The sequence below is a fragment of the Rhinatrema bivittatum genome, chromosome 11 (genome assembly GCF_901001135.1).
Source record: "Rhinatrema bivittatum chromosome 11, aRhiBiv1.1, whole genome shotgun sequence".
Lineage (NCBI taxonomy): Eukaryota > Metazoa > Chordata > Amphibia > Gymnophiona > Rhinatrematidae > Rhinatrema > Rhinatrema bivittatum.
Window position 1 is genome coordinate 56,095,998 of NC_042625.1, and position 22,018 is coordinate 56,118,015.

At 45.1% G+C, this 22,018-nt stretch overlaps 1 protein-coding gene across 4 annotated transcripts in view; it reads left to right on the forward strand.

Moving 5' to 3' along the window:
- Nucleotides 1-22,018, forward strand: part of AIFM3 (apoptosis inducing factor mitochondria associated 3) — a 128,748-nt gene that overhangs the window by 105,016 nt on the left and 1,714 nt on the right. For 2 of the 4 annotated variants that reach the window (XM_029571694.1, XM_029571696.1), the window contains 2 exons: nt 4,370-4,474; nt 4,639-4,721. In XM_029571694.1, coding sequence (XP_029427554.1) covers nt 4,370-4,474; nt 4,639-4,702 — 169 coding nt within the window. In that variant the 3' untranslated portion in view covers nt 4,703-4,721. The remainder of the gene's footprint in view (nt 1-4,369; nt 4,475-4,638; nt 4,722-22,018) is intronic. The other 2 variants (XM_029571695.1, XM_029571697.1) reach the window with 1 other exon arrangement.

Here is a 22,018-nt window from a genome sequence, read left to right on the forward strand (position 1 = left end):
TGTCTAATTGGCTAGTAGACTACATTGCACATTGTTATGCACTAACTGGCCTCCAGATTACAGACTCAGTTCAGGCTCATCAAGAGAGAGCCATGGCTGCATCAGTGGTTCATCTGCGAGTCGTATATCTTTAAGACATTTCCAAAGCTGTAAGATGATTATCAGTGTTTACCTTTATGTCCTATTACTGTCTGGATAATCTATCAGACAAAGAATGACAGTAAATTTGGACAAGCATTTTTGTGCAGCCTGTTCACCCAGTTATCTATTCTGTATGGTAGTATCCAGGTTGCTTATTCAGTTAATGCTCCACTGCAAACTTCACCTTTGGACTCCCCACATGTCATGGCTAATTCAGCACTACTGGTCATTGTAGAAAGCAAGTTTGCTTAGCATGAACAGTGTTCTCTGTAGACAGCAGGATGAATTATCCATGCTAAATGCTCACCCTAGCTAGATTTAGCTCTAAAATTAACTGAGGTGCTCACAAGCAACACCTGAGTGGGGACTCCCACACATCATCAGTAGAGCAAAAGCTCCATGAACTGAGAGAAAAGGGTCTGTTTAGTGCCGTCAGGTGACATCACCACATATCATGGCTAATTCATTCTGCTGTTTATGAAGAACAATGGTCATGGGAAGCAAACTTGCTTTCTTTTTAAAGTTAACTTTTTCTCCTGCTTTGCAAGACAATTGCCCAGTGGTAGCTGTTCAGTCAAAAAGTAGATATTGAGACAAACATTATTGCCATTGTGTTCCCCAGTTTTAATCTTCCCCAATCTTCACTACTTGGTATGGCTTTCCACCCTTCTGCTCAGCCCCTCAGTTCACTTCATTCTGGGATTGAATATAGGAGCAACCAAGGATGTCATACCTACGAGTCCCTAGCTAAGAATGATCTTGTTGGTCAATGGACCAGCATGGTTCACGTTCCACTCCTTCCCCCAAACTTTAAACCACTCAGCGAGCACTCCTGGACAATGCACCCCACAAGAGAAAGTGCTCTTGAGGTTTTGCTAGCCCCAAGGGAGACCAGATTAGCTCTTCCATTCTCTAAAGCAATTGCACCACTGCAGATACACACAAGCTGCCACTGCAACGGTCCTTTCCTTAGGCTGGGATCAGTAGGGGTAGACGTGAAGGAAAAGGACTCTTTCCTCAGGCTGGGATCAGTGGGTGTAGTCTTAAAGGAGACCTGCCCTTTCCTCTGGCTGCAATTTGTGGGTGTAATTTTGAAGGAGACCTGCCCTTTCTTAGCCAGTGTACAGCTTATATTGACAGGGAACCTGATTAAGAGGATTCCTTTTAGGAACATGCAGAATATTTTAGGAGGTTTTACCAGCAGATATATTTGTTTGGTACCATCAGAAGTCAACAGGTTAAATTCCTCCCAGAGGGAAATTTCTGTTCTGCTTTCAGCACTCCTTCTGCACTGCAGGAGATGTAATGAGAAACATGTTGAGTGTAGGCGTTGGCTTTGTTGTCTCAGGGGAGCTCTGGCTATGCTGTCACCTTGTCTCTGAGCGGCACTTCCTTTCCTTCATTTTAATTCACTTGTTATTGGTGCAGATCAGTGGAACAGGGGAAGAAACCTGCATTTTCCTGCTGATGACACTGAAGTAGTGTATATCAAGTGACATGAGGTGGAAAACCTATCCTGCTGTCAGTCCTAGTGACTAAGGACATCTGAGTGTTATTGGGATATTTCGGAGGTGCTAGAAACCGCCCCCAGCACCACACCTTGCATGTTTCAGAAGTGCAGCTATGTGATTGGCTGATAAAGCTGCTCTGTGATATCATACCCATCTTTTATTTTACCTTTCAATATTTCTTTATTACGAAAGATTGAAAATTACAATTTCAGAAAAACAAGAGCATATCTCTCATAAAATATAACTGAATATGATAGGAAAATGTTAAATTTCAGAGAATTAGTCTAGCATATTTTTATATTATTAAGGTGGTCATTTTCAAAGTCATTTCCACAGTTTTATGCATGTAAATGGCTGTACTAAATAAAGCAGCTTAGGACTGAGTGCATACAAAAGTTTGAGCATAAACTGATTATATGTGCACTTTTACCTGCAATGAGCAGAGGCATTCCAAGGGGCAGAGTTGCGGGGGGAGATAGCACTTATTTTAAAAAAGTATGCACATGTTATGCATTCTGAAGAGGAGGTGTAACTTTCCCAGATCGAATGTGTGCGCATGCTTGGCAAATTACTCAAGTATTTTCAAAGCAAAATGACAAGCATATGTTTGCTTTGAAAATAGGGGCTGTTTGAAAATTAGCCTCCCTACTCACACATCCCATACTGTCCTCTTACATTTTATAACGCAATCAGAGGGGTTCGGAGGGATGGGCAAGCTCTTTAATTCAACAATTACTCTTTACACTAGTACATAAGAACATAAATTCCATGATGGGTCAGACCAAGGTCTATTGGCCAGTCCAGGTCACAAGTACCCGGCCAATCCCGAAACGTAGATATATTTCATGTTGCTTACTCCCAAGGGTAAATGGTGTGAATCAGTTATTTACTCTTTTGGATAATACAAGGACTAGGGGTCACTCCATGCAGTTATCAAGTAGCTGATTTAAAACAAATCGGAGACAATTCTTTTTCACTCAACGCATAATTAAGCTCTGGAATTCATTGCCAGAGGATGTGGTTATGGCACTTAGTGTAGCTGGGTTTAAAAAAGATGTGGATAAGTTCCCAGAGCAGAAGTCCATAAACTGCTATTAATTAATAAGGATTAGTAGCTTGGGATCTATTCATTTAGGGGTCAATTTTAAGACCCGGCTCGTGCACATGGTTACAGCTATTTTATAAAATGTGTGCGTCGGCATGTGCGTGTTATAAAATACGATATCCATGTGCACATGTGTGGGTGGATGGCCTCCGTGCACGGAGGGGGATTTTAAAAGCCCACACGCGGTGACACAATCAGGCCTCCCCAGTTCCCTCCCAGTCCGCTCCAATGAAGGAGAGGACTGGGAGGGAACTTTCTTATGCCTAACCCTACACTTCCTACCTCTTCTCCTCCCCTCCCTCTACCCCCTACCTAACTCTTACATTTTTTTTTTATTTTTTACCTTGCTGCTTCTGTTGAGCAGCAGTAGATTCCGCACGCCAGCTGGCTGCTGGCGTGTGCTTCCCTGGGACAGCGGCTATTGGAGCTGTCCTGGCCTGCCCCCCCCCCCCCAGCCCGCCCCTCCCCACCCAGACCATGCCACCCAGCCCGCCCCTTTTTCCGAGCCCAGCACTTCTGCGCAGAAAAAGCGGGGGTTACGTGCGTGGCTGGGCCCATTCTAAAATGCGCACAGCACGTGCAAGGTCCAGACAAGCACATAACTCCCGCTTTTTACACGCGTGGTCCTTTGAAAATCGACTTGTTAATATTTGGGTACTTGCCAGGTACTTGTGACTTGGATTGGCCATTGTTGGACACAGGTTACAGGGCTTGATGGACACTTGCTCTGAACCAGTATGGCATATCTTATGTTCTTAAGTCCATAAACTGCTATTAATTAATAAGAAATAGTAGCTTGGGATTTATTTAATGTTTGGGTACTTGCCAGGTACTTGTGACTTGGATTGGCTACTGTTGGACACAGGATGCTGGACTTGATAGACCCTTGATCTGACCCAGTATGGCATATCTTATGTTCTTATGTTCTTATCAGTAGGAGTAGCTCTCAGCCACCATGTGCCCAGTATTGTACTTTAACTAGATTTTATGTATTCATTGGTGGGACACCTTCTGCTATGAGGCAGTTAATCTCCCAGCCCAGACATTCCTATGGCTACAAGTTTACAGTACTGTCAGAGAAGGATCCTCCAGGGGGATCAGATTCCTGCTCTTTCATTGAATAGTCAGATCCTGTGCCCTGCACATCCAAATGAAACAGTGCCAGGAATTCTGCCTCACAAACCCAGCTTCTGTATTATGGCAAGGAATCAACTACCCTTATAGATCTACAAGAACTCCTAGCACCCCTAAAATTGTAAATGAGAGCTGTCCTACAATGTTGAAACAGTGACTGACACCTTGATATTCAGGGAATTGAAGCCCATTGAATGGGTGCTTCTGGTTGGCTGGGTGCCCACTGGTCTTTCTGACTGGATGCCTCTCATCAGGTGGGTGCCTTTGACTTGATTTATTATCTGTACAATATGTTGGAGTCGCTAAGAAACATCCTAAATTAGGAGACCAGACAGCCTCAGGGATATTGGCCATGTTGTCACCCCTAGCTGCTGACTCCCACTCTGTGTCTCCTCGATATAGGGAGACAGGTGTGCAACACAGAGTGGTGTGCCCTGCTGTCTCACTGTCTGTGGTTTCCTTCTAATCTTTGTTGCAGGAGTGATGAGGTGATTGCCGTGGCCAGCATGAACTATGATCCCATAGTATCCAAAGTAGCAGAAGTCATGGCATCTGGGAAGACAATCCGCAAACGGGATGTGGAGTAAGTATGAAGAGGCTGCTGCTGGAGATGCCTTGACGCTTATCTCCCCAGTCTGTGACTCTGTTCAGATGCATGCATGACTGTGCATCCTACATGCACAAGTGTGTAGGTGGAGATTTCATGCTGTCTGTGTACTGTCCGGTGTCACGGTCTGTTTTTTCCAGTTGGGGTAAACCTGCAACCTCCTGGTTCCCAATGGGGGATTCTGCCATCGACTTAAAGAAGTAGGAGACTGACATAAAGTAGGGTAGGAGAACCCTACTTACTTTAGCCAAGTTGCTGATAGCTCTATCACTATACCTTGTCATATTGTGACCGAGACTCTGGGAAGAGGGGGTGCACATGTGTGCATGTTTTTACGCACTTGCTTGTGTACCTTTCGGGCAACATGGTAGCTCCTGAGAGTCTGACTATTTCCACATGTGTCCCCATGTGTTTATGGGAATATATGTACGTATATGTGTAACTGTGTGAGAGTGGGTGTGTTTCTACCTATCTTTTTGAGGGGAGGGCATGTTTATTTCTCCATCGACAAGCAGGCATGAATTAGCCATAATGCATGGGTGACATCATCTGAGACTCTGACACGAACCCAGGTCTCAGAAGTAAACTCCATGTGAATCACAATGGAATTACCAAGTTACTAAATGATAAAAAAAAAAGAGGTTGAGGTCTTCATGGAGCAATTGAGCTGAAATACCCTGGAACTGCTACAACCTTATGTTTTTTACTTTTTTTTTTTTTGTCTTTAATGATCGAGGATTGCTTTATTGCTTCTGTTTATTCAAAATTTCTCCCCTTCCATCCCAAGTTTATTTTCCTTGTTTTTTGTAACTTTCCCTCTCCCTTTTTCTGATTCACTGTATTTAAAGTTCAAGGTTCTTATTGAAAATATTGTTTTTTACGTTACGTTATACTTTACACTCCTTGTTATTTGTAAACCGGGTTGATGTGATGCCTATCATGAAACTCGGTATAACAAAAACAATAAATAAATAAATAAATAAATAAATAAATAAAATGGAGTCCAGATGGCGTTGGAAGAGTTGGGCGTGTCTCGAGTTTCGCGACATTTGCATGCCGGGGCACAGGCACTTGGCTTACATTGGCTGACTCCAGATGGTGCAGTTGTTTTGTGATAGCGCAGGAGGAGAAAGGGCACCTGATTTAGGAGAGCCTGAGAGGAGATGTGTGGGACATACGCTCCTGTAAGACTTTTTATTTCTTTATTTTTTAAATTGAGATTGTTGTTATCTTTCCTTCTCTAGGTAGTAGATCTTGGCTGCAAATTTTGACCTGTTTTCCTCATTGTATTTCCTATTATGGTGTTTGAGGTACACAGTTACATTACATTATCAACGTCACAACAGCCTCGAATACTGCAGCCATTCATTCCTTTTTTTTTTCTCTTTTCTCTTGTTGCCTTTGAGAGACATAAGACTACACCAGTGTTTCTAGGCTCGGAAATATTGCTCAAGTGCATGATGATGTGCTTTTTTCTCTCTCTTTATTTGCCAGTTTTGTTTTTCCACAGGAAGATTGTTGATACTTTTTTTGATTGACTGCTTTCAGTATACTTGACATTATTTAGCGGGCTCTCCTAAAAGTGGATATCATTTTTTTGTCTTCAAACACTTTATTGATTATAAAGGAAATGAAACATAAAAAAAACACAAATTATAGAAGGAAGCTATTCATGATCCAGATCAGCAGATAAAATTGATAATATACATAAACAATAGTGTTACAATGCCAAAAAATCCAATACAGGTTTCCAAACAGCTTGGAATTTTGCTTTGCATTGAAGTTTGCCCATGGCAGCAGTTTCATATCTATCCATCAGAAATGTACATGGAGACAGTGGTTACCTTTCCAATTACTTAAAACAGCCTGCAATGCAAGAGCAAGAGAAACTTCAAAGTTTGCCAGAATTCCATGGGATAGTCCCCTCATAGTATTGACAGCGAAGAACAATAATAGAAAAGGAAATATTATCTGATAGGGACAGGATTTTACTAATGTAACCCCAACTGAGACCAAAAAGGAAAAACCTTACGACATGCAAAAAGCATAGGGGCGGATTTTAAAACAATACGTGCGCCGGTACTTTTGTTCGCGCCACTGGCGCGAACAAAAGTACACCAGATTTTATAAGTTACGCGCGTATCTTATAAAATCCAGGGTCGGCGCGCGCAAGGGGGTGCACATTTGTGCAACCTGCGCACGCCGAGCCCAGCGCGGCCTGCCTGTTCCCTCCGAGGCCGCTCCGATTTCGGAGCGGCCTCGGAGGGAACTTTTCTTCGCCCTCCCCCCACCTTCCCCTACCTAATCCACCCCCCCCGGCCCTATCTAAACCCCCCCTTAACTTTGCACGCGTCGCCGGCAGCCCCGCTCCGTCCTCTGGTCCCGGGGGTGTGGTCCAGAGGCCTTGACCATGCCCCCGGGCCGGCGCCATGCCCCCGGGCCCGCCCCCGAAACGCCGCGGCATGCCCCCGAAATTCCGCGGCGTTTCGGGAATGCCCCCGACACGCCCCCTCCCTCCCCATTTCGAAAGCCCCGGGACTTACGCGCGTCCCGGGGCTTTACGTGCGCCGTATGACATAGTGAGGGCAAAGGTAGCGCCGGCGCCATTTTGAAGATTGGCAATACGGCCCGCGTGCAGGAGGTCGCTCCTGGACCCCCGCTGGACTTTTGGCAAGTCTTGTGGGGGTCAGTAGGCCTCCCAAGCTGGCCAAAAGTCCCTGGGGGTCCAGCGGGGGTCCAGGGGCGATCTCCTGCATGCGTGACGTCGGGAACCAGGAACCAAAATGGCGTCGGCGCTACCTTTGCCCTGTCACATGATAAGGGCAAAGGGCCACCGGCGCCATTTCTCTCAACGCAGCCGTGGCCAGAGAGCTGGAGATCGCGTCGGGACCCCCCCACTGGACCCCAGGTAATTTAAAACATTTTGGGGGGGGTTCAGGAGGGTGGGGGATTTGTTTTAAAGGTTCGGGGTGGGTTTTAGGGTTTTTTTGGTGTGTCAGTTTTCCCGCGCCCTATTTAACGATACAATACAAATGCCCCTGACGATAAATCGGGGGCATTTGTATTGTATCGTGCACTCTAACGATTTTGGACGATTTTAAAATTATCTGACGATAATTTTAATCGTTCAAAAACGATTCACATCCCTAGTGCCTGACACACACATTTATACCTTCAAAAATTAAAACCAGCCCCGGAGCTGGCGTTAACTTTTGGGGCTCCTCAAGACTTAGCAGAAAATACTGCTTTTCTGTAGTTCCTCCGACTTAATATTGTGACGATATTAAGTTGGAGGAACCGAAAAAAGGAATAACCTAAAAAAAAAATGTGATTGTGCACAGGTTAGGAAAATGGACACTTGTAAAATTGAGCGTCTGTTTTTCTAACCCATGCACAGTCACTTCTCCTGGGTGCCCAATGCCATGGACATGCTAGAGATGCACAATATATCCCTGGCACATTCTTTTTAGCATGGTGGCTCATTTTCCTATTTCATCAAGCGACCAGGAGAGGTGATTGTGCACGCTCTATAAAAAAGTGTGTCCAGTTTGGATGCACGTTTATAGCACGTTGGTATTGCATCGGCCTGTTAGTCAGCACAAGTGCAGCTGGAAGTGTTGCTCCATTAGCAGAAGGCGGTCCTTTCTCAGGAGTGTGACCAGGGATTCTACTTCAGGTATTTCCTGATTACCACGACGTCAAGGGGTCCAAGACCAATTCAGTACTTCTGGAGACTAAACAAATTGTTGCTGCGGGAGAGGTTCAAGATGAACTTCCATCAGATGATTCTCCCCGTCATTCTAAAGGATGCTTACACACACATCCCCATTTACCCTGTGCATCGGAAGCTCCTCAGGTTTGTGATAAAGTACACTCACTACCAATACAAGGTGTTCACCTTCAGCCTCTCTGTAGTCCTAAGGATTTTAGATAGTGCTGGGGAGGAGCCGGCTGTCTTGGTACATGTGGTTCCAGTGACATAGGAAAGTGCAAGAGGGAGGTTCTCAAAGCCAAATTTAGATTTTTAGGTAGAAAGCTGAAATCCAGAACCTCCAGAAATGTTCCCCGTTCCACTTGCAGAGCTCCAGAGTTTCAATGCGTGGATGAGACAATGGTGCAAAGAAGAGGATTTTAGGTTTGTTAAGAACTGTGTATCATTTTGGGGAAGGGGGGGGGGGGCTTTTCTGAAAGAACGAGCTCCACCTTAACCAAAGTGGAACCAGGCTGCTGGCACTAGCCTTTAAAAAAGAGATAGCACAGCTTTTAAACTAAATCAAAGGGGGAAGCAGACAGTCGCTCAGAAGCGAATGGTACGGAATGATATATCTTTGGAGATAATACTAAAAGAACATGGAAATTAGGATGTCCTAGAGGAAAAGTTGCAATGCATTTCCCAAGTCTGTGGCTTCTGCACATTAAGCTCTGCTTCTGGATTTGGTAGAACGAGGACACCAGGATTCTGCCTGTTGCCGCCGCTGCCCCATGCAAATGCATGGTATACATACCCGGTTGCTCCAGGCCTGTATTCATTTGCACACACCTTCCCATCCCACTAGTGTCTGGACAACATGTCCCGAGGTAACAGTAACTTTAGGCAAGCAGTTCTGCACAGCCTGTCTTTAAGGAAGTGCTTCTGCTCTACAACCCTCAGCTTGGGAATCCCCACAGATTATGGCTAATTCATGCCTGTTTGTCAATGGAGAAAGCAAGTTTGCTTATCTGTAAACGGTTCTCCATAGATAGCAGGATGAATTAGCTATACTTAATACCCACCCACCTCCCTGAACAGTCGACTGCCTCGCAAAGGGTGCTCATGATGTAGTGTGCATGCATAGGAATTCCCACCCATGAGCTCTGAGAGCTGGGTCCGTGTCAGCACCATTGGATGATGTCAACCATGCATTATGGCTAATTTAACCTTCTGTCTACCGAGAGCCCTGTTTACATGAAAGCAAACTTGATATTTATATGTCTGGCTGTAGTTGTAATTGTTCCTGTAGTTCTGGTTGCAACTGTGTACCTGCATATCTTTGTGTGTGTGTGTGTGTGTGTGTGTGTGTGTGTGTCTGTTTGTTTGTGACAGTGTATGTGCTTGTATGTCCTTTGTATTATGTATATTGATTGTTAATTTATGGACTTCTTCTTTCTCTTAATGCTTTCACAAATAAAAGGATATTTGTTTTTCATGGCAAGTACGTTTCTCTTGGTAACAATGTTGTATTCTACATGTAGGACTAGACTATAGGTTACTTAGAGTATAGGTTACATATATTCTGGATAAGTGGAAGCCTAGACTGTAAGCTCCATAGATATCTATGGACTACAACTTACATATATGTTGTCAATAGACTGGATATGTGGAGCACTATACCATTTGCTATAAACATGGATGCAAACTGGATGTTACATGTTATCAGTAGAATGGATGCATATAGCCCTAGACTGAAACCTAGAAACAAAGAATATGGTAGCAGATAAAGGCTACAAAGTAGATCTGATGTGTCCATTCTTTCTTCCTTCCTGTTTCAATACCACAGACCCTCCTGCTCAACAACTTTACCCTCACTTCCCCTCTGCTAAAGATCATCCATGCTTTAGTAAATTCTAATGCATGGATTTTGCATCATCACCTCCACTGAAGATTGTTCCAAGCATTCACCATCATTTTTCTAAAAAATATATTTCCTTGTTACTGCAGAGGCTACCTTCCTTCAATCTCACACATGACCTCTTGTGCTAGAACTTTCTTTAGTTGTGCATTATTTCTGCCTTAAGGTATATAAATGTTTCTATCATAGCCTTTCTCCCATTTCTCTCCCGTAGGGTATACATATTCGGGTCCTTTTTTTTCATATCATGGCTTATGGTACAGACTCTGCATCATTTTGGTAGGGCCCCACCCTCACCTGTTCTGGACTGCTATTCTTTTCAGAATGCAGCCTCCAGAATTGGACACAGTACAACTGATTAATTGTATTTATTTATTTATTTGTCGCCTGGTGACAAACTCTAGGCGACTTACAAAACATATGTACATAATCCAAACAACAGATGACTTGTCACTAGTGTTTTATACAAAGGCATCATCACCTCCTAGTATCTGCTGGTTATAGCCAAGGCCCCCAGACTCCTGTGATTCTGTGGCCATCAGTAAGTGCCGCAAAATATGACCCTTGCTGTGGAAATGGCCATATTGCCACAGTAGACCGGGGTAATTTAGCCAATTGGTGGTGATGGGACATCCTAAGGCTCCTATAAGTGGTCCCGCTCCCTTCGTGGCTGTGTGATGGCACAATGTTTCCCTTCTGCCTTCTCCACTCCCTGCCAGAACCCTTCACTCACCCGCTCCTATCGTGAAACAGGTGCAGGAATCTTGCAGTGCTTCCAGTGTATCTGTAAACCTTGCAATATAAAGTTTTTTTGCTGTAGATTATCTCTTCAGGATTTACCAGATCCAGATTGTGCAAGGTTAAGGTTCTGATCACACGAGTTGTTTGGCAAAGTTCCTGCTTTCTCCTAATCTTGTTTGGGGCCTCCCTTTCTCTCTGGGTCCTGGTGTTTTATCCCACACCCCAGAAAAAATGCCCTGCAACCAGGATTCCCTTGTGGCTCTCTTAAGGTGAACCAGGCTAAATGCCTGGTCCTGGACTTTTAACAAGGGTCTAATAATGGAAAGAGGGGATGGGGTGCGATTTGGGGGGTCTTGCATCTTTGTTCCTTCTTCGCTCCATCCCAGTCTTTCATCCTTCTCTTTCATTCCCATCCCTAGTCCTCCCTCTTTCCTCTTCATCTCATTCATCCCTCCTTCTCTTCTACTGCCATCCCCAATACTCCTTTGCTTCCCAGTTCCCCAGTACTGATCCCTCTTCCCTCCCCTTCCCTCCTTCTTCTCTTATTCCCTTTCCTTATCCTCCAACCTCTCCTCCCTCTGTGCCTCTGTCCTCCTCCTCCCTTTATCCCTCTGCACCTACTGCCTAAGATTCCTTTGTCATTCCTCACTTCTGTGATCTTTTTCCATTCCCTTCCTCCCCAACTCCAATTACTAAGATTTATTTTCCTCTAACAAAGAACCAAATAAACAGGATACAGTAATGTCACAAAAGGACTTTATTTTTATAAAGTAAAAAAAAATTACATTTAAATTGCAAATATATGCACAATTATGCAAATTTGCCACATAATTTGCCAATCTTGCTGCAGAATCTTGAAACCTCTGCCACAGGAAACCGGGAGTTCTGATTATAGCTCTCCCAATATTCCCTTGCATTCCTGTAGCTCTCCCTTCTGTCCAAGCGGAGAGCAATGTTGCAGTTGTGTCAAAATCATGAAAGCTAATTGGTTAAGGGTAGTAATCCCCATGACTTTTGTTAGAAGTAGTACCTGCTGCTCCATGCACTCTTCTCTTCATTGCTGCCTCTAGCCTTTAGGGATCCAGTGTTTATCCCATGCCTTTTTTGTTTACTGTTTTCATCTTCAACACATCTTCCGGAAAGCATGTGGGTCACACAAGTTCTGACAAACTCCTGACCAAACATGCAAGAGCAGCATGCCTAGTGAATGTAGGTTAGCAGAACCTGCTCTTAGCTCTGTTATGCACTTCCAGGCCACTGGACTTTCTGCTTTCATTTGTTTTGAGACATTCATTGGTGTTGTGTGTGCTCTAATGTTTCTCCTTGTAGATGTTGAATCCTCTTGAGCTGTACTGACACCCAGTGGTTCACCTCACTCCCTCTCTCTCGTGCAGGGAAACTCACCAGTCAGGGGGTAGTTAGAGTTGCCAGCTGGCCAGTATTCAGCTGCCATATCTGATTTTTATTAGGCTAGGCCGGCTGCCAACAGAAGTTCAAAGCCAACAATGGTAAAGCCATTTTTTAATTGCCTTTCTCGCTGTTTGCTAGTTGTGTTAAAGAGCACACAGCTGGTGATGGGGAAGCAGGACCACCACAAATCCAATCAGGGAAGGAGGAAGCAAGAGCTGTTCCCTCTCTATAGCACCACCCTGCCCTCACATGGTTCTCTGTTGCCAAAGAGGCAAAAGGGGAAAGGGCTACATGCACAGTGGGAGCTCCGTCAGTTCCCAAGACTCCTGATCTGGACAGTGGACAGAGAGAAGTTGTGGAGGAAGATAGAGGAGTGCATGAATACTAGTAGGATGGGGTGACAAGGGGGCGGGGGTGAATGCTTGGATAGATTCAGAGGGAGTAGGGGCTAGGAAGGTGATGAGGAAGGGATGAATGCTGTGGGAAGAATACATTCTTGGAGGTTTCAAGAGAGTGTGAATGTTAGGGGGATGATAAGGAGGTAAATACTGGGATTGCGATGAGGAGGGATTAAATGTTAGGGGTGGAGGACCAAGGAGGAGTAAATGCTAGAGGTAGAGAGTGATGAGGAAGAGGTAAATTCTAGAAAAGAGGGGGCAAAAGCTGGAGGCTGGGAGAAGGCAAGGGGGGTCAGGATAGGTATGCCTAGGGTTTTCTTTTTCTCAGCATTAGCCATTAGCAGCATTAGCAGTCCCCCAGGGGTAGAAAGGATACAAACAGCACCCTTCACACAAACCATGGCAGGAAGCTTTCATTCTTGAGTGTTGCTGGCATCTGTCCTGGTTTTATGGGAGAAGATCTTTCTCTTTCTCACACAAGTTGAAAATCCTGCTCCTAAGCTGCTGGGCGTATCTATTTTGTCCTATAGCAGGAGCAGTTCAAGACATCAGGTCATCCCCTATTCTGTTGATGAGGGCAGCAGAGCTGACATCACTAGTCCTGCTGCTGGGGAGTGAAATAATACAGGGACTGGAACAACCACCCACATTATACACGTCTATGGCTATCTTTAGAGGGAATCTGGATCAATCTATCCCTTATGACATGGACTTGTTGCCCACCCTACGATGGATGGTTTAGTGAAAGTGCTGTGTGTCAACATGCATGAGATGCCATTTCAATTCCCTAGATCAGTTTCTGCTTTTTGAAATGCTGCAAAGATAGCGTTCACAGTCCTTTGATTAGGGTCAGGAGGAAGTCTCAGTCACTATAATTAGGGGGCCCTCTTTATAACAAGCATTGATTATGACAAAGTAAAAATGTGTCTCCAGTGTTTGGTACAGCCCTTATGATCTGCCATATCAACCCTCCCTTTGGCATCTCATCTGTGCACAATGAGATGCAATTCTGCACAAAATCTCCTCCACCTGTTAAGATCCAGCAGACTGTCAGGATTGGATTGTAAGCTCACTTTTCTCAATCTTTCTCAAATGCAAAAAAATGGTCCAGATTTTAGCACTAAAAATCTTCTGGTATTTTAAGTGAGAAATATGGTGAGTAAAACTGGAAACATTTTTCTCCAAGGACAAGCAGGATGTCAGCCCTCACACACGAGTGATATCATCTGATGGAGCCCAGCATGGAAATCTAATCGAAGAAAATTCTTTTTCACTCAACGTACAATTAAGCTCTAGATTTTGTTTCCAGAGGATGTGGTTAGTGCAGCTGGGTTTAAAAAAGGTTTGGATAGGTTCTTGGAGGAGAAGTCCATTAACTATTAATCAAGTTGACTTAGGGAATAGCCACTGCTATTACTGGCATCAGTAGCATGGGATAGACTTAGTGTTTCGGTAATTGCCAGGTATTTGTTGCCTGGATTAGCCACTGTTGGAAACAGGATGCTGGGCTTGATGGACCCTTGGTCTGACCCAGTATAGCAATTTCTTATGTTCTTGTGTTCCTTTGTGTGCATATAGCACTTATTCATGCCAGGGCAATTTCATAAACCTTGCATATACGCGCACAAGTACTGATGAGTGAATATCTAGGATCACATAAAAAAGGGGTGGAATAGGGGCAGGTCAGAGGCATTACAGGGTGGGGCTAACATATACATGCATAAGTTGTGATTTTATATCCTGCAAATGCAGCAAGTGTACAGCTCTTCCCACACATATTTACTTCTGCTATTTATCAGGTGTAAATCTGAATATAAACATACAAAGTAGACCTGACCAACACATACAATAAATGTAGTTATATAAAAACACCTTAATCATATAATATAACTACATACAAACACTAAAAATATACACATAATTCCACCCACATAGTCCATAAACAAACCCTAATCAGCAAACTACTGGGGGGGCAGCAGAGAGATGGTACCCTTTATCTGCATACATTATAGATCCTGGCAGTGAGCTGCCTATACAGTTATTTGTGTATGCATTAAAAGGCAATAATGAGTTGATACAGGCAACAATTTCTTGTCCAGCTCCCATTTCTTATCATGGATTATTGGGGGTGATGGAGGGCACAAACTTTCTCCTCTGTCTTTCTCTCATACACATTCTCTCTCACACAATTACATACACACAAACACACACACACACACACATGCTCCCTCTCGCACATGATCTCAGAGGGTCAGAAGCCTGCTGGGCAGAGAGGGGAACCAGGGCTGTCAGGTGGGGACGGCAACTGTTCAGAGGGCTGGGCACACCACCATTGTAGTGGAATACATGCTCCAGAGCCCCTATGTGGCTGCTGGATCAGCTGGCCAGTCATGTCATCCAAGGAGCCAGCCACATATTACCCACACTAGCCAGGGTACTGGGTAGCCAAACAACAAGCCTGGGGAAGATTGGATTCAGGGCAGAGTATGCCAGTCAGAGACAGGGCCAGGAAAGGGGTAGAGGCATGAGCAGAAAGGAGGAGAGGGGTCACTGCAGTACAATATTTGTTTAACACCAGGTAAATTTTAAGTTATTAAGGGACAAGACATGGGTCCAGAATGAGACCTGAGAGAGGAAGGTACAGCCTACAGAGCAACTTCCCAAACAGCTGCAGCTGTTGGCTGGACTGTGAGAGACCCTGTGACCCATTCCCTCCCTCCATGCAGCCCCTCTCTATTTCATCCCTTCCATGCCCCTCATTGGTTGGTCTACTCTTTCCTTCCGTTTTTTCACTGTCCCTTTTGTGACTCTCTCCTCTACCCACCCTGCACCTCCATCTGTTACTCCACCTTCTCTTTTGTGCCTGTATCTGTCTTGGCAGGCTCACTGCACCCCCTTTTTCGGTTCCTGGTCACCATGCTGTGAGGAAGAGGGTGGGACCAAGAAGGCCATAGCAACAGACATCTGTGAAGCCACTGGGAACTGAGGGCTGTGCTGTGCCCTGCTTCCTCTCCCTATGCCATCCAATCACAGCATGAGAAAGGAGGCAGGGGGCAGAGATACAGCACAACTCTCCTCTGAGAGACTTCGACTCTGCCTTTCTCTCCCTCTATCTAAGAAGCTGTGGGAGAGAGGAGGAGGCACTTGCAAAACAAGACTTTCATCCAGTCAGTACTTTTGACTGGATGTTGCACAAAATGCCTGAAATCCTGGCTGTCTGGTCCAAAACTGGGCAGTTGGCAACCCTATGCACAGTGCAACCTGATAGAGGTTTTTCTCTTCTCCTTAATAAATAATGCTGCACCTACAACATATTTGCATTGTCCTCTCATTTAATTTGTCGTGGGACTGGCAATATGCAGTCCATGTGCGGTCCAAGTAGGCCTCTAGCCTGTGGGCTTGCCTGAGTTCCCGACCAGGCAAGATTTCCATGACATTTCATTCAACCACTGGGCATCAATGGAGGCTTAGACAGGGAAGGACCAGGACCGGAATGTTCCTGTGGAGGGGAGAGCTCATCCTCCTCACACTTCTGGGAACTAGTCTTCATGGGTCCAAGTTGGCCATAGAGGCAAAAACTCATAATAAAAACTTTTTTAAATATATCCAAAGCAAGAAACCTGTGAGGGAGTCGGTTGGACCATTAGATGACAGAGGGGTTAAAGGGGCTCTTAGGGAAGGTAAGGCCATTGCAGAAAGACTAAATGAATTCTTTGCCTCCGTGTTTACTAATGAGGATGTTGGGGAGATACCAGTTCCAGAGATGGTTTTCAGGGGTGATGACTCAGACGAACTGAACGAAATCACTGTGAACCTGGAAGATGTAGTAGGCCAGATTGACAAACTAAAGAGTAGCAAATCACCTGGACCGGATGGTATGCATCCTAGGGTTCTGAAGGAACTAAAAAATGAAATTTCTGATCTATTAGTTAAAATTTGTAACCTATCATTAAAATCATCCATTGTACCTGAAGACTGGAGGGTGGCCAATGTAACCCCAATATTTAAAAAAGGCTCCAAGGGCGATCTGGGTAACTATAGACCAGTGAGCCTGACTTCAGTGCCGGGAAAAATAGTGGAAACTATTCTCAAGAACAAAATTGTAAAGCATATAGAAAGACATGATTTAATGGAACATAGTCAACATGGATTTACCCAAGGGAAGTCTTGCCTAACAAATCTGCTTCATTTTTTGAAGGGGTTAATAAACATGTGGATAAAGGTGAACCGGTAGATGTAGTGTATTTGGATTTTCAGAAGGTGTTTGACAAAGTCCCTCATGAGAGGCTTCTACGAAAACTAAAAAGTCATGGGATAGGAGGCGATGCCCTTTCGTGGATTACAAACTGGTTAAAAGACAGGAAACAGAGAGTAGGATTAAATGGTCAATTTTTTCAGTGGAAAAGGGTAAACAGTGGAGTGCCTCAGGGATCTGTACTTGGACCCGTGCTTTTCAATATATATATAAATGATCTGGAAAGGAATACGACGAGTGAGGTTATCAAATTTGCAGATGATACAAAATTATTCAGAGTAGTTAAATCACAAGCGGATTGTGATACATTACGGGAGGACCTTGCAAGACTGGAAGATTGGGTATCCAAATGGCAGATGAAATTTAATGTGGACAAGTGCAAGGTAATGCATATAGGGAAAAATAACCCTTGCTGTAGTTACACGATGTTAGTTTCCATATTAGGAGCTACCACCCAGGAAAAAGATCTAGGCATCATAGTGGATAATACTTTAAAATCGTCGGCTCAATGTGCTGCAGCAGTCAAAAAAGCAAATAGAATGTTAGGAATTATTAGGAAGGGAATGGTTAATAGAACGGAAAATGTCATAATGCCTCTGTATCACTCCATGGTGAGACTGCACCTTGAATACTGTGTACAATTCTGGTCGCCGCATCTCAAAAAAGATATAGTTGCGATGGAGAATGTACAGAGAAGGGCAACCAAAATGATAAGGGGGATGGAGCGGCTCCCTATGAGGAAAGGCTGAAGAGGTTAGGGCTGTTCAGCTTGGAGAAGAGACGGCTGAGGGGGGGTATGATAGAGGTCTTTAAGATCATGAGAGGTCTTGATCGAGTAGATGTGACTCGGTTATTTACACTTTCGAATAATAGAAGGACTATGGGGCATTCCATGAAGTTAGCAAGTAACACATTTAAGACTAATCGGAGAAAATTCTTTTTCACTCAACGCACAATAAAGCTCTGGAATTTGTTGCCAGAGGAGGTGGTTAGTGCAGTTAGTGTAGCTGGGTTCAAAAAAGGTTTGGATAAGTTCTTGGAGGAGAAGTCCATTAATGGCTATTAATCAATTATACTTAGGGAATAGCCACTGCTATTAGCTGCATCAGTGGCATGGGTTCTTCTTAGTGTTTGGGTAATTGCCAGGTTCTTGTGGCCTGGTTTTGGCCTCTGTTGGAAACAGGATGCTGGGCTTGATGGACCCTTGGTCTGACCCAGCATGGCAATTTCTTATGTTCTTAAGATAATCTCCTGCTTGTCAGCTTGCTCTGGCAGTGCAGTCTCTTTGGAAGAGAGAGTGAGCATAAGCCTGGGCAATCAGTTTTGCTGCTGCATCATTGGTGCCATGCCCGCAATCGGTTGCCTGTGCACGTCCATGCCAGAGCACCAATGGTCAGATGTGGGAGTGTAACCCAGCAGAGCTAGGGCCACTCAGCATAGACACCATCAAGCACCATGGGCACCGTCGAGTGTCATCAACACCATCAAGCACCATGGGCTCCATTGACGCAGTGGGCACTGTTGATTCCATTGATGCTGTTGAGCGCCATCAAATCTGTAGGTGCTGTCAGCACTGTTGAATGCTATGGGCGCCGTTAAGCACTGTGGGCGCTTCTAGCACCATAGAGCTCCATGGGCACTGGGGAGCCCTATGGGCGCCATTGACACTGTCAAGCACCATGGATGTAGTCGGATGCTTTCGAGTGCCATCAACACCATCGAGCACTGTAGGCGTCATTGGGGTAACATACTCGAAGGCACCACTGAACGACATAGGATGACACCATGGCTCCATTGACATGGTCAAGCCCATAGTGTGAGCAGCATGACCGTCACCTGGGCACCAAGGACATCAGTGTCACCATCAGAGCCACAGATGCTGTCTCTGCTATTGATATTGAGGTGTGCACCTGAAGCACTTTAGACACCAGGGGCCCTGTTCCCTCTGTGGTAGGTGCCATACAGGGTATCAACAGAGTCAAGCACCATCAGCAAGTTTTTAAATAGGGCTGCCTGGGCCAAATGCATCAGTGCAGAAGCTGCTGTTCACAGCAGCTTCTGCACTGCTGCAAACAGGTGGTACCTCTGGCACCATCCAATACTCTTGTATGTATGGTACCAATGGGCACTATAGAGCACCAATGGGAATGGAGCCACTGCACAAGTCACAATGGTCAGCTCCTTCCTAGTGTATCGCCACAGGCACTGGCAGCTTTGGGCCTAATCTAGACCATGGCATGGAGCATGCCACGGCATGGACCTGGGTTAATATGCCAACTAGCACTGTGACAATGAGTGCATTTGCGCCACCAATGGCATGATGGAGCACCACTGCATGGGTGCATGGTACTGCAGTTCCAGTGCCGCACCATTCCTCAGTGCCCTCTGGTGTGTGTGTCTCCTCTTGTGATGGAAGGCATTACTTGCTTGTGCACCGCAGTCGCTGTTGTACTGGAATGTTGTTGGCTTTTCAGATGAGCATGTGCCCTATTCACACCATTCGGGGTAAATACTGGGGCTGTAATGTTGGAATACATCCCCCAGGATGCAGGGTCAGGCTGTACAAGTCTTTTCCCACATTAGATTATGCTCTGGATCTCCTTCAGGAGGAAGTGTTCAGGGCGAATACCATCACTGGTCCATTACTCCGGCCAGGGTATCCCTACATGTGGTTTCATGGTATCCATGACTACCTATATGGCCCCTAGCGACTATGTCGGCAATAGAACATTATAAGTCTGTGACTGTGTCCCACTCTCATACGGTGAGTAAGGTGTTCTGGGATCAGGATGACCCAGTAGAAGTTGTGCTCTTCATCCCCCTCAGGAATGGGAGGTATGGCAGTTGGATTTTGAGATGCAACCTTAGTAGGTTCCTTCTTGGCACCTTGTTTTCTACCCAGGGAAGGGGTTGTTTTTATTCCACCGTCTCTGAGTAGACTTTGCCTTTGAGTGGCTGCTGGATCCAAGAGTCCGTTGGGTAGGAACACTCATTCTACTGTTATATTACTGCACAACGGAGATGCTTTGTGGCATGCGGGGAGCTGTCCCAAACTCAGGTGTCCTGCAGTGTTGAGGATTCCTTCTCATGGGAATCTGTTCCTCAGCAGCAAAGGATTTCTCTCACATGGGGGCAGTGCCTCTTCTACCTGCTGGGCACAACTAGCATATTTTCACTTTGTGATCACTCCTACCATTCACTGTTGAACTTTGGTAATATTCTACCATTGAGGGAAGGGTTCCTTCCCTTCTGCAGCCCAAATAGCATTTATATCTTCAGACAACTTATCCTATCCATGGCTGCATGTATCAGAGAGTGGGTGATTTTGCAAAAGAGATCCTACACCCATATTGCAATCACTTAGTTGTCATCTCCTTTTTCAGGTATACCCCTGTCAGTACATTCATTGGCTGACATTGTGGTCTTTGTCCATGCAGGTGTTGTTTCCAACTTCATATGTCACAAGGTTATTAGGTTGGTAAACAAGTTGTCTTTGGCAATAGGCTTTGATGCCTATGCCAGGTTGATAAGCAATCTGTTCTGCGGGTCAGACTGAACTTGATTTGATACCCTCAGGGTTCCTGGGTCAGTGCAGAAATCCTGTTTTTCCGTAGGGGCTGGCTCTTGCAGCATTCCTGTAGAGATACCTTTGGACTTCTTCCTCAGGATGTTCTCATCCTTGTCTGGAACCTAGGCTTGTACTCACTCTTAGTCTGCATTGCCTCTTGTCTACTGAAAGGAACTTGGACCTATAGGCTGAGTCAGCCTTGATGGAAACTCCCTGACTGGTTCAGCTTAGTGTAGTTGGGGTGTCGCCCAACAACAGATTCCATAGTCTAAAGACTATTTCTTTGTCCTCCAGCCCTGGGGTCTACCTCCTTCTATTCTTCGCTCCTTCTGACTTCCAGTCAGAATGTCAAAGGAGAAGCCATGGTGCGAATGGGAATGGTCTTATTGAATGGCTTCAAGGAAAGGTACACAATCCTTTCCCTACTTTTGGCCAGATTCCTGCTGGTAATGCCTTTGGCTTTTCATGCATTGGTTTCAGTGAACTTCATTCACAGCTCACTGCTGTGATCGGGGCCTTAATGGAGTGCTCCCACTGGAGGGGTAGCCTTTTCATGCCTCGGCACTCTTGGAGGTCATGTCATTTTTTGTAGTCATTCAGCAAGTGGGGACCATCACAGACCCTGATGTTTTTTTTCTGCTTCTTCAAAGCAAGTACTTGGGTTCTATGCCCATTGTTCCTATCAACCAAACTTCAAGCGTGGCTATGCGTAGGCAATCTGTTCTTGCCCTTCAGATGCTAATGAATTGCAGTTTTCTTTCTGGAGGGCTGTCTAGCCTCAGATTGTCTATTTGGCTCTCTTGCAACACCAAAGAGGACTGTGCAGTCTTGATCTAAGAGTTCTTTCTCTTGGTTAGTGATTTGTGCTCTTTCCTGTACCCAGGAGGACCTAGGCCTAATGGGAGTATGTCAGGGCTCACTGTATGGTAGCCCTGATTGCATTAGTTTTTATGCAGCAAAGTGGGCTTTTCACCATGAGTTTGCATCACACCCCTGCCTTTGGTAACTATTGCCTCACAAGGGACTTTTGTCTCTCAGTCTGTCCTATGGTTTCTTTGTAGTGTAGAACCCAACTTCTTTTCCTCCTAAAACCTGTACAGGCTGCCTCCAAAAAAAAATTATGCTTAATGGGGGAAAGGTGGAGCATTCAACACAATGAGTTTTTTTCCCCTTCTTATTATTTTTGGACAGCCTGTAACTTGGTAATCACCCATGTGTGAGGACTGCCATCCTGCTTGTCCTTGAAGAAAGCAGAATTCCTTACCTGTAACAGGTGTTCTCAGAGGACAGCAGGATGTTAATCCTCACAATTCCCTCCCACCTCCCCCGGAAATTAGTTTCTCTATATATTAGCCATATCTTGGACTGAGGGTCTCTGTCAGAGAGGCAGGGAGGTGGCTACAGCTGCACATGCCCAGTAGAGCATGTTAAAAGCTCTAGAATCTTTGAGATCAAAGTTCTATGCCGGACCCCATCGGATAATGTCACCCATGTGTGAGGACTGACATTCTGCTGTGCTAAGAGAACACCTGTTACAGG